The 12,992-nt window shown below is 44.2% G+C and overlaps 2 protein-coding genes across 2 annotated transcripts in view; one reads left to right on the top strand and one right to left on the bottom strand.

Annotated features, from left to right (window-relative positions):
* The window catches only part of cd2bp2 (CD2 (cytoplasmic tail) binding protein 2), a 297,553-nt gene that overhangs the window by 26,285 nt on the left and 258,276 nt on the right, over nt 1–12,992 (top strand). The window lies entirely within an intron of this gene.
* Nucleotides 11,090–12,992, bottom strand: part of LOC104949609 (ethanolamine kinase 1-like) — a 25,492-nt gene continuing 23,589 nt past the window's right edge. Inside the window, exon 8 of the mRNA XM_010775994.1 lies at nt 11,090–11,237. Coding sequence (XP_010774296.1) covers nt 11,090–11,237 — 148 coding nt within the window. The remainder of the gene's footprint in view (nt 11,238–12,992) is intronic.

Here is a 12,992-nt window from a genome sequence, read left to right as displayed (position 1 = left end):
CACACACACACACACACACACACACACACACACACACACACACACACACACACACACACACACACACACTCAGTGCAGGCAGCTCTGCTGATCTCTCCTCCCTGGCTGCAGGCTGATAACAGACAGTTGGGATCGCGCGAAATTCTCTCTGCAGACCCATTCTCACAGCGTTTATCAAACTTTTTCTTACTCAATATCAAACCACACTTATTGTTTTTACTTCGGCTGTGACTTTGTGTGTGCTCAGGGTGAGTTTGGCGGTGTTTCGCTGTGTATCGCTAAACAAGGAAACCACACCTCCACGGAGCTCAGCGCGATTCACAACGTCCCGACCAATCAGAGCACACTGTGCTCACAGGGAGGGTGAAGGCTGGAGCTACTGGAGCTACAACGAGCCGTTAAAGGCAGAGAGTGAAATTCAGTGAATACACGTAGTTTACAGAGATGCTGTTTGAGAAACCAATGTGAATTTGGAAAATTGCACAATATAAATCTATTCTAGTAGACCTCAACAATGGAATTATGATCAGTGGAAATGGCCGTGACATGGGACCTTTAAATACATTTTTAGTGTTGAAATTGAAATATAAAATCAAAGCCAAGGTCCTTTTATAATAGTTACATCTCTTGTACTCCATACACACAAAACCAACTTAAACTTCAACTGTAAGTTTATTAATTTACTCCAAAGTAAGTTGTACTGATTCTATTTGAAATAATTTTCACATACAAGCCTCTACTTTAACAAAACAAACAACTTATGATCCTAATAGACACAGATGTTTAAATGAATTGGATTTGCTCAGGTTTCTGCTTGTCATAATATAACTATCCCTTTATAATTGATGCGTTGCATTTTGAGGTTTCTCCCATTTTCCCCTTTAAACTGTGGGTTTTTCTCCGGAAGTTTTTCCTTGTACAGTGTGAGGGTCTAAGGACAGAGGGTGTCGTTTTCTCATACTGATATTCTGCACAAACGGTGCTGTTGTATTTGCTGTAAAGTGTCTTTACTGTAGGTTATTTTTTATTATATGTACAGCACTTTGGCTCGACCAAAAATCGTTTAAAAATGTGCTATATAAATAAAACTTGATTTGATTTTCTCTGTAATCACACTGGGTCCGATATAATAAAATAGCAATTAAAACAAATCTCTTGTACTCACTTGCAATCATGATGGTTTTAGAGTTGCCGCCCAGGCTGTCTTTCAGCAGCCAGGTGAGGACTGAGTCTCTGTATGGGATGAAGCAGTGCCTCCTCCCTCCTCCTCCCCCTCCTCCAGACAGGGAGCTGCTGTGGCTTCCCCCCGTGCTGCCATCGCCCTCAGAGGCCATGCTGTTGATACTCTGACAGCTGCTGGACATCTGGGAGTTCTGGGCTGTGGAGACAGAGGGAGTAGGAAGAACAAAGGATGAGGCATTTAAGAAGAGCGTGTCACAGAAGAGAAGTGAATACTGTCGAGATCAAGGGAAAGTATAAAGAATTTTGGAGGTCAATGCCGGATTCATTTCGGAGTAAGAACTACTTTTTTTTCAGACAGCGTCACTTGAACTTCAAATGTAAATCATAAGTAGTATGTGAATTTACCAAGAGCAGATATGACGATACCCAAAGTGACCAGAGACTTGTTGATGTTGGAGCCCTCTGTGAGTCTGTCCCTGCAGTAGTGAGGGTCTGCTCTCTCACTGAGAAACACAAACACAACATGAGGTTCATGTCAGTCACAATGATTCAAGAAACATTATTACTATTGAATTATCACTATTATGGATCACCTGGATTCATACTAAACTTCAATATGTCTCAGCTGCCCGCTTGCTCACCTCCACCCGACACTCCGACCACATCACCCCTATCCTCCATGACCTCCACTGGCTCCCCATCAAACACCGCATTGACTTTAAAATATTACTTTTCACTTTCAAAGCCCTCAACAACCTTGCCCCCCCCTACCTCTGTGACCTCATCCAACGACACCCCACCACCCGTCGCCTCAGGTCTGCTGAAGCTAACCTACAGAAGCCCATCAGGACACAGCTCCGGACCTGGGGTGGCTTCAGGCCTTGTATATTGCACATGTGTTTTATTTTGAAAAGTGTTCCCCCTCCCGTTCTTTCTGTTGCTCCTGATTATGTTCACCTGGTGCCCTGTGTTGTCTCCTCCCCCCTCACCTGTGTCTTGATGGGTTAATTAGTGTGGGTATTTAGGCTCTGTGTTTCCTGTTTAGGTAGGATGTGTGAGATCCTTTGGCCGGTGACTGTGCTCACAGGAACAGCAAGATTGAGGCTGTCATGTGCTCGGATTTAATAAATGCCCACACCGGGTTATATTTTTGGACGTTCTGCCTCTGCCTCCTTGCTTGGTCGGGCCGCTCAATTGTCGGCTTCACACAGGGCATTCTCTAAGAGAAAATGTTTTAGGTGGTCGCGCGTGCTTTAGGACTCCGCTGCCGCTCGTGACGGGTGTTTCCTCATGAACTTATCCACGAGCAGTTTTAAACGCGAGTAGATTAGAAATACCGGCTCTAATCGCCCCGCCCCGCAGTTAATAGTCGTTCAAAGGCCACTCAGACCTCCTCCTAGCCTCTCCTCGGTACCCCTTCGGTTACTTCGAAAATCATTGATGGTGAATAGAAGTTGGTGTATGGACGACCTGAGTGTGTGGCTGTCTTTTAGTTTGGACGCCCCCGATTGTTATCCTGAGGTACGTGAAGTAACCTAGATAAAAACGTCACGATATAATTTGAGGAACTCGCCCACATGCGTGAGTATAACTGACCCAGAAACTTAACTCCCCTTGTGTGCGTTTACTAATAATNTCTTTATGCAATGCATTAAGAGAAAAAAAAGAAAAAAAGCACATTCAAGTTGTCCCTTAAGGTTATTTAAATTGGATATTCTATCCAACATGGATATGCTATATCCATGTTGGATAGAATATCCAATTTAAATAACCTTAAGGGACAACTTGAATGTGCTTTTTTTCTTTTTTTTCTCTTAATGCATTGCATAAAGATCGGATCGGGAAAAATCGGTATCGGCAAATTGTCAAAATCAAATGATCGGAATCGGATCAAGAGCAAAAAAAGGTGATCGGGACATCCCTAGTATTTACTTAGTAAATATCTGACATTAACGATTAAACACATGTGTGCGTTCTTTATAATGCAAACCGAGTCAAGCCGACTCCGGAGGTGGCGGTATGCACCTTAAAGTTGTTTGCAATCTGCCAAAAAACCGAGAGAAGAAGAAGAAGAAGAAGAAGAAGAAGAAGAAGCCGACTCGGAGCTGTCCGACTTCAGGCGAGCTTTTTGAGACCTCCCCCGGCTGCGATCGGCTATTCTCGTCTACTTTCGAGGCGAGCCGCAACGCGTCTCAAACAAGCCTGTTATCTTTGATAATATTTCGTCTCCTCATTTTTCGCCAACGAAAGTAAAGAGAGATTTTGGCATAGTTTTTATTTAGTAAACTACATTTTCGTCCCGTCACTTTTCGTCAACGATATTGCATGATGATTTCGTTACAGTTATTGTTTACTGCCGTCGGTGCCGTCTGGTCATCGTTCTCGTTTTCGTCATGGAAAAAAAGGTTGTTGACGAACATATTTCGTCATAGTTTTAGTCAACAAAATTAACACTAAATGAAGATGTACAACCACACTTTACATAAAAGATTAGGAGGAGAAATTGGGATTCCTCTGCTTAAGATAGCTTTTACTTCCCTTATAGAGACTGCATCTACAAATCCACTCTAGCACTAAACGTTTTGCTGCGAGACATTTGGTTCTCCCAGGAATTGAGACATTTTAATTACATTTAGACAAAGTGAGCTGTGTGAGGCTGGATTATCAAATGTGTAAAGCAGGTAACTGCCGCAGGGACCCATGTTCACTGTGTGGCAATTACTTTGTAGTAATTTGATTAATTGCCGTTTTTCTGGGAAATGTGCACGCTCAAAAGATTGTATACACTCAAATATGAACCCTGACCTTCATTATATCAGTTCATACGATGCTTATATATTGTTTGCCAAAAAATACCAATAGCTCACAACAAAAAACTGCATCAGTTGTTGGTGTTTTGTGCAAGATATAATGAAAGTGCCCTGTGTGGTCTGCTGTGTGCTCTGGTGGGTACTTACAGGAAATGTGACCAACACAATGCACAAAGACTGTTGGAAGCTGGGTATAGATTTATTTTGTCCCCTTGGCAGGTTAATCTGTCTTTGAGTTTGCAGCTTGTTTAGTTACTTACTAAGTTAGCAACACTTACTAGCATTCAACATGATTGTGGCTTTGTTATGTACCTACAGTCAATATGCTGAGAGGACTCATGTTTTGTACATTGAGAAAAAAACTATGTTCAAGGGTTCAAAAAGGCTGTCAATGTGAAGGGATGAAAGAGATAAAGATACCTTTTAGCACCAGTTCAACAAGGAGAAATCGCCTAGATTTGGCAAGAGAAAGTGGAAGATATGCATCAAATTATACAGTTTGGAGTAAAGGACGCCTTTTCTTCAAACTCCACAATAAAACAGGTCATTTTAGTGTATTGGATAGAGAGTATTAGCTGGAAATGCTACGGACTAACAAATCACAGTTTAAATCTCTTCAATCTAACCAGTGAGTAAACTGCAGAGGGTCCAAAGAAAAACATCTCCGCAAAAATATTCTGAGCCCAATTGCACAGTAGGGTTAACAAATTATAAATGGACATGTATGCATTTCTTTACTGGATAACAAGTGCAAAATTAGAACAAGTACAAACAGTATTCTTTCATGCAACAATGTGGGTTTAATTATTCTTCTTTGGGGTCAAAACTACTGTAAAACTATGTACTATCTATCGTAAAAAGAAGCCATTCTTAAAGGAAATAAGGACACCGTCAATATAGCAGGTGATTCCAAACTTTTGAACAGTATAAGTGTACTAGTCTCATTTTTTTAAGTACAGTAAACACACTGAGAAATAGACTCACTGATTTAAAAACATGTATTATCTCCAAGTAGCCTTACTGATGCAATATTGTTCTGTTTTCCCCTCTCTCTTGTAGGAGAACCCATATCTGTGCAGCGACGAGTGCGATGCCTCTAACCCGGACCTGGCCCACCCCCCCCAGCTGATGCAGGACAAAGAGCGCACCGGCCTGCTCACATACTGGCAGACGGTGACTTGGAGAAGCCACCCTGAACCCCTGCTGGCCAACATCAGTATGTCCTGGAACAAGAGCCTGGAGCTCTCCGACGACATCCAGGTCACCTTCGAGTACGGCCGCCCCACCATTATGGTTCTGGATAAGTCCATGGACCACGGGCGCTCCTGGCAGCCCTACCAGTACTACGCCGACGACTGCATGGACGCCTTCAACATGCAGCCCAAACTTGTGGCCGACCTCTCGCCCGCTAACATCACACGGGTCATCTGCACCGAGCAGTACTCGCGCTGGGTCGGCTCCAAGAACGACAAGAACGTGAAGTTCGAGGTGCGGGCGCGTTTCTCTGTGTTCGCGGGGCCGCGGCTACAGAACATGGACAGCCTGTACACCCGCATGGAAAGTATGAAGGGATTGAGGGACTTCTTCACCTTCACCAACCTGAGGATGAGGCTGCTCAGGCCCGCCCTCGGAGGCACCTACGTCCAGAGAGACAACCTGCTCAAGTACTTCTACGCCATCTCCAACATCGAGGTACCTGCCAGGTGAGGGTCAAACTGCTAAGAGATGCATGCTGAATGTTCACTAGTTCTACCTCAGTTATCTTCACTTGTAGCAAATTTGAACGCCGCAATGTAATCTAAAGTTTGTGGTTACATTTTGGAATAAGGTATACCAAGAATGTACAAAAAGAGGAAATGAGGGCTAAATTATTTAGTGAGATTATAATAATGTTGTGTGAAATTCCGGTTGCAGCTTTAAAATGTTTGCCAACCAAAGTCGGTGGTCACAAAATTCAGATACAAGAACTTCAGTAGCAAATTATCACAATGGGAATGCCAGTATAACCACAAGTCTACAAACAAATCAATCAAAATACGATTTTATATGATGCAAAATACACTAGCTGCCGGCAAATCATTATGCAGGCACCCTTTTTTAATTAAAGTCCACAAAAAGCACACACAGAAAAAGTGCAACAATGGAAACTGAACAATCTGTGGGTTTATATGAGACCATGATGCTGCTCTACTCTCGTTTACTATTATTCCAATTACCTCATGGAGCTACGATTCATCACACTTTAACATGCCTAGGATTGATTTCTTACAATCTGACACAGATTGCAATCAATATCTTGTTATACCCATCGCGCATATTGTGACATACGATAACCTAAACAAAGAAAAAGTAAAGCATTTCCCATCTCAAGGATGTTTTTGGTGTTAAAGTTAAATGGATTAACTTTAAAGGACTATTTATTCAGTAGGAAGTACAGACAGCTAAAACAATTAATTGTTTCCAAGTTTTGTTGTTTTAAAGATTTTAGAGACACAAACAAAGATAGAAACTGAGCCATCTGATGCCACTAAATGTTTTTAAAGCTTGGTTGGATGCTACTCAATCGGAAGCTGTTGGTACCTGTTCATGTGGATAGTTATGTAAATTGTAAATCCCTGTAATGATGCTGTATGATGTCCTTTTTGTTGTTCTGTTTATGTTTTTATGTGTCATGTAGAACCTACTTGAGCAGGGGGGTATACTACGAAGCAGGATTTTCGCTTAGCTGGCTAACTTCAGGGAAAACTCAGGGTTTCCGTTCCTACGAAGCTGATTCTCTTTTTAGCAGGCTAGATCTCCATGGTAACTTATGCTGTGCGGCTAACCTGCCCCGGAGCAGGTTAGGTTGCAGGCTAAGAGCTCAACTCAGTGAAAGCACCGCCTGCTGACCAATCAGAGCTCAGTGTGCGGAGTTTAAAGCGATGCCAAGGATGGTTACAGGAGAAGGAAATCAAGAAAAGCTGCCGTTGCAGAAGCGGCCGGCAAAATCACCGATTGTAGAACGTGAACGATTAATAGATATCACCCCCATCTTCAGGCAATCTGGATCTATTATAACACTTAGCAGTTAAGAAAGCTTACTTAATACTTCCACAACATAGTAACCGGATCAGGCACATTACAGTACAGTCTGTGGGCATAATCAACATCATATGTATCATATATTTCCTTAATCTGCAATCAGCTGAGCCGTATATCTGGCCGTGCAACCACTCAACAGTGCTCACATCACTGTACGCAGTATTATTTAAGCAACACATTAAGTTGACGAAACACTAGAGACAAATGTATTCAAAAGTCAGATCCAACTCAATTGTCTTAGACGGCAGTATATCATTAAACCTGTTAATGTGTACGCATCAACACTTTTCTTTTACCAGCTGTTCACCTTGCAGGTGCAGCTATGTGGCTTTTATCCTGGTAAGTGTTTAAGTCAGATGTTTAAAGTTTAACTTTCATATGTCTAATATTATAGTTGACTTTCTTTAGGAAGTATGACGCTGCGCTGTGAGTATGCTTCTCCATGTTTTGTGGATTGGTCGACATGCTCCAGATCCCACCCTTTTCATGTGAACGCGCATACTACAGTAGATAGGGCAGGGCTGGCCTTGGAGCGATCCACTTGATAACCCGCGTCGTAGTACGTTTAGCGGAGAGCCCGTATGTTTTGGATTAGGCCACCGGGTAACTAACAATATCCAGGTTAGGTTGAACCAGCTTCGTAGTATACCCCCAGGTCTCCCTTGAAAAAGAGATCAATGATCTTTCAATGGGATACCACCTGGATAAATAAAGGTTTGAAATGAAATGAAAATAGCAGCAAATATCCTCACGAGAAATCATGAATAGATGAACTTCTTTATGGCTACAGGTCAGTACTAGGTGTTAGTGGAAATCATGTCTGTTTACGATATAATTGGACTGATCCTTTAAAAATATCCCTTAAAACAATGCCTATGTCTTTAAGCAAAAACGTTCACGTTGCCAAACAGTCATGTAAATGTACACAGCAACACTAATCAGTATCAAACAAAAACATTTAACAGACTCTAAATAAAAGCAGCTATATGTTGTAGCAATGTATTGCCACGGGGCGATGAACAAAACAAACACGCTCACACACACACAAACACACCACACAAACACACACAACCACACACACACACACACACACACACACAACAACAACAACCACACACACACACACACAACACACACACACACGCTCACAACACTCCCTGTCTATGATTCGGGGGGTTAAAGTGACCCTCCCCCTCTCTACTGAGCATGAATCCTGCCGTCCTGTGCATCGCCCGTGAGACAATGATTAATGACAGAACGCACGGCCTCTGGTGGTCAACACACAGCCGATGGGCATCCCTGCCAGGGGGGCGGGAACCCTTACAGGGCAACTTTGTGACAGTGAGGATGTTCAGGCCGTCACACGCCTGCTTAGCATCAACAAGCACATCTCTCCTACCTTTCAGATTATCATCCAATCATACGGAGAGGCTGACATATTTGAAGATATTTAACATCGGTTTGGGCATGGCCGGGAACGTGTGTGTGTGTTGTGTGTGTGTGCGTGTGTGTGTGTGGTGGTGTGTGTGTGTGGTGTGTGTGGTGTGTTTTTTTGTTGTTGGTTGTTTTGTGTGTGTGTGTGTTGTGTGATGTGTTGTGTGGTGTGTGTGTGTGTGTGTGTGGCCTGTGTGTGTGGTGTGTGTGTGTGTTGTGTGGTTATGGTGTGTGTGTGTGTGTGGTATTGGGTGTGTGTGAGAAGGAGGGGAAAGTGAAATGAGCAACTGGTGGTGTGTGTTGAGTCAAGTATGGGGGTGTTTGATGAAGTGCCTGAGTGGATGCTGACAGCACACACATACACGCGCAACACGCACACCACCACACACAACACACACACACACCAACAACACACACACACCCCAACACACACACACACACACACACAGCCCTCTGGCCCTGTGGAAAAGGGCCTGCAGGGTATTGCCACTCTCAGGCTCAGCACAGAATCAGAGAGCGACGGCGCGATAACTCCGGGGGTGAAACAGATCCATCGCCACGCCAATTGAATTCACAACCACCCGTGTTTTGAAATATTGTGCTTATTTTATTTATTAGCAGTCCACGAGTGCACCAGATCTAAGATTTGATCATTCCGTCTCAGATTCCCTGCTGTGCCGCTTTGCTTGAAACACTCCCAAAAAATAATCTCCTCATTTTCCTAATTTCCTCTCCCTTGCCGTGGTTGGTATCAGTGTGTGCTGATCTGGTTGCGGCTTTAAAGGGGGGGGGTTTTTAGTCACTGGGGGACAACATCAGATACAAGGACTGAAAAGCTAAATCTCACAACGGGAATGTCGTTATAACCCACATCTACAAACAAAACAATCAGGATACAACTCAAATGATGCGAAGTACACTGGCTGGGCAAATCTTATTCGAAAAAACACAAAAGACAAAATTGAAACAAATGGAGCTATTAAAGTGTGAAATGTGGAAAAACTGCTTCTTAAAAAAAATGGGGGGCTTTTATTTTCTTCTACATCATAGCACTACAATTTCATTCCACACATAAATCAGAGAGAGCAGCGATACCTTGGGGGTGAAACGTCTTGCCAGACCCCTCCACTCTTCACCACTAGAGCTAATTAATCATCAACCAACCTGTTTGAATATTTGTGCTATATTTCATTTATGTAGGCAGTCCACGAGTGCACCACATCTAAGATGTTATTCATCGTCTCAGATTCCCTGCTGTGCCGCTTTTGCTTGAACACTCCACGACTCCAAAAAAGTGTCTCCTCACTCTCTTCACTGAGGCTGATGGTTAGTGGCGGCTGCAGATAGTCAGTTTGGCTGGATCTTGGTGACAGAGGACCCAGATTTAGCTCCTGTGGAGATGGACGGGTCCAGTCCGTCTTCCTTGCCCCCGGCCACCCACACCTCCCGTAACATAATCACTAATCAATGCGTTATTCTGGGCGGCCAGCAGCAGTATAAAGTTGATAGTGCGGTGGGGGGTCTCAACAGTACAGTACAATCCAAGGAGTGTCTTGATGTCTTACGGCTGGGAACATTGATTTTGGAGGAGCGAGGACGATTAGTCAATGTTCCCTGGACCAATAGGCTAAGCATTTATCTCATCTTCATCTGGCCTTAGTAACATATTGGGATTTCCAATGCTTTTAAAATTGAATAATGGAATATTCCTCGTCTGCTGCTGCTCCGCGGGGACACGGCGCCTGAAATGGTTTTAATGTCAGACGGAATGGCGTGTACCTAATTGCGGCGTAATGAGATACGCTGGGTGGTGTTATCGCTGAGAGAGAGGGTTGTGTCACTTCCACTGGGCCGTATTGTGATCGTCCCCGGGCTCAAGCTGGTGGCTCTCCTGGCTGAACCCAGAGAAGTAATTATTATTAGCTAAGTCTCCTTAACGACCTGAGGTTGAGCTGGACGGCTACACCAAAAAAGACCCTTTTTTTCATAGCCGGTGTAAGATGTTACTTCTATGGGACGTGTCTCTTTTATCTGCATTGCAGAGTTCTAAAGAGCTGCTGCAGGTACGCAGTATCCAGGTACTCAGGATAAATGTGCTGCTTTATCAAATAAATACGTAACCGAGAGGCCCATTAAGTGCAAACGCACGGGAGGTTGCAATTTAGATTTGTGGACAAATGAAACACTTGTGAGAGGGCGTTTAGGTAGAGGGCCAGCCCAGTGGGGCAGCACGGTTTTAAAGAGGAGAAGGTCAAACACAGGCAAAGTAAACTGGATTTGATTTATCGATTATTTGTATGGATTCAGCATCGCTTCACTGTGTTTGCAAAGTTCTGCCAAGGTGAACTGTAAGCGCTACATTACTGCTCAAAATGCAAACTCCGAGCCAAGGTGTTCTGGGTTTTGACAAGCCTCGGGCTCCATGCTCATTTTACGGGCTCTATTCAAACCCTTTAGATTGTGGACATTTCCATATCACTGCTGGGCTTGTGACAGCCAATCTCCAGCCATCAAAGATGAGTGGCAAGCCAACTCTATCCTCATTTTTACATCTGGGAAATCATATTTCACCGGGAGCTTACTCATAAGCGCAGCTCTTCAATTCCAACGTCATTCATGGCTTCCATTTCTGTCCCCTCATGTCCCATCTGTGCAGCCGGACTGTGGCTGGACTGCAGGGCCTGCCTGTAGTCTGCATTATGGATTAGACCTGGGTCATGGGATTGGGCCCTTTTAATGGAATAAGCAGCAGGTGTACGGGGTGGGTCTTTATAATGGAATAAAGGGAAAGGCTGTAAGCTCAAGGAAGAGCCAATAGTGGATTAGGGCCAAGACGAGAGCAGGAGACGGAGCGCATGAGGGAAGTTTTCCTCTCCCGCTGGTTAATCCGCTGCGCCATCAGAGATCTTCTTCTCCCGACCTCTCTGTTTTATTTGATTGGCTACGGGGGAAGAATGACATTTAAAGAGAAGCCAAGTATGAGTTGAGTTTACTCCCACCGAATCAGTCTGCTGGGGAAGAAACGCCCGGCACGATGGGCAACATTACAGCACTGATTATTTTTCCAGAATGACCATTGAAGTTCACTTTGAACTTGTGACAAGAAATGTACATTTGTTTTAATTTTTATAATAGGTTTCTAAAAAAAAAAGGCAGTACATTTGTATTGTGGTCCTAAGTGACTGTAAAACTACGGAGCAACCAGCCAGCCCAGCAACTAGAAAATAAATTAGCTAGTATTAATTTTCTAAGCAAAACTGGAGTGAATTTATTTGACTACTTAATGTTATAGTCCTAATTTCTTATAGTTTAGGCTTAACAAATGTAATTCCCACTTTTGACACTTCATGTAAATTGGGTAACACAATTAAGTGTTCTACTGGTGATGGTAGCAGCTCTGAACTAGGCGTGAAGCTGTTTTGTACAGTCGGTGCTTTAAGGGGACTATCATGCAAATGCCACTTGTTGTACATCTTTGATATACATGAATATGTGTCCCCGTGTTCCAGGGAACTCACCAATGTGTCAGAAAACACCACTCTCTATTTCCTCATACCCCAAATCTCTAAAAAAGGGGCTGCAACGGATCTGATACGGACTGGATCCAGATTTGAAACACTGTCCTGACGTCGGACGGTGGCGCTACGGCTATTGGTCAAATTCTCCACTTATCAGGGGAATGAGAGTTGGGCCACGGCGGCCATTGCTGCTCAAACGCGTGGTGGGGAGATGCTATAGTGCATATGTCAGCCTGTAAGTGGCGCTTGTAGTCTGCCACAAAAGCAGCGAAGAAGGGACTTCCCTTCATGCAAGATCTAGATCCCATCCACTTCGCGTCGGGCTCCATGATCAGCCTGTCGTGTTCTTTTCCCCATAATGACCGCGTCGCTGCACATTATCCCGCTTATACACGGTTCACAATTCTCAACAAAGTAACGACAATTGACTCCCAATATTAATTGGAATGCTTTTATGGATTTTAAAATTCATTTTTTGATTTAAAAAATAGTTGTTATGTCCATCCATCCATCCATCTTCTCCCGCTTATCCGTGGTTTCTGGGTGCGATGGTAGCAGTTCAGCAGAGGCCCCCCCCAACTTCTTTTCCCTGGGCCACATCAACCAGCTCGACTGGGGATCCCATAGGCGGGGCTTCCCGGCCAGGCGAAGAGATATATCCCTCCACCTGGTCTAGGTCTACCCATTTGGTCTGCTTGCCAGTCTGACGTGGCCTGGAACACCTCCCTAGGGGAGGTGCCAGTGGGCATCCTAACTAGGTCCCGAATCCACCGCCAACTGGCTCCTTTCGACGCGAAGGAGGAGGGTTCAACTCCGAGTTCCTCCGGATGACCGAACCTTCTTCACCTTATCCCTAGGGAGACACCAGCCACCCTGCGGGAACAACCCATCTCGGCCCGTCGTTGTACCCGCGATCTGTTCTTTCGGTCATGACCCTCCTTCATGACCATAGTGAGGGTAGGACGAA

Source organism: Notothenia coriiceps, unplaced genomic scaffold (assembly GCF_000735185.1).
Source record: "Notothenia coriiceps isolate Sejong01 unplaced genomic scaffold, NC01 NC01_scaffold00000339, whole genome shotgun sequence".
In the NCBI taxonomy this organism is placed as follows: Eukaryota; Metazoa; Chordata; class Actinopteri; order Perciformes; family Nototheniidae; genus Notothenia; species Notothenia coriiceps.
This window is presented reverse-complemented; position numbering and strand designations above follow the sequence as displayed.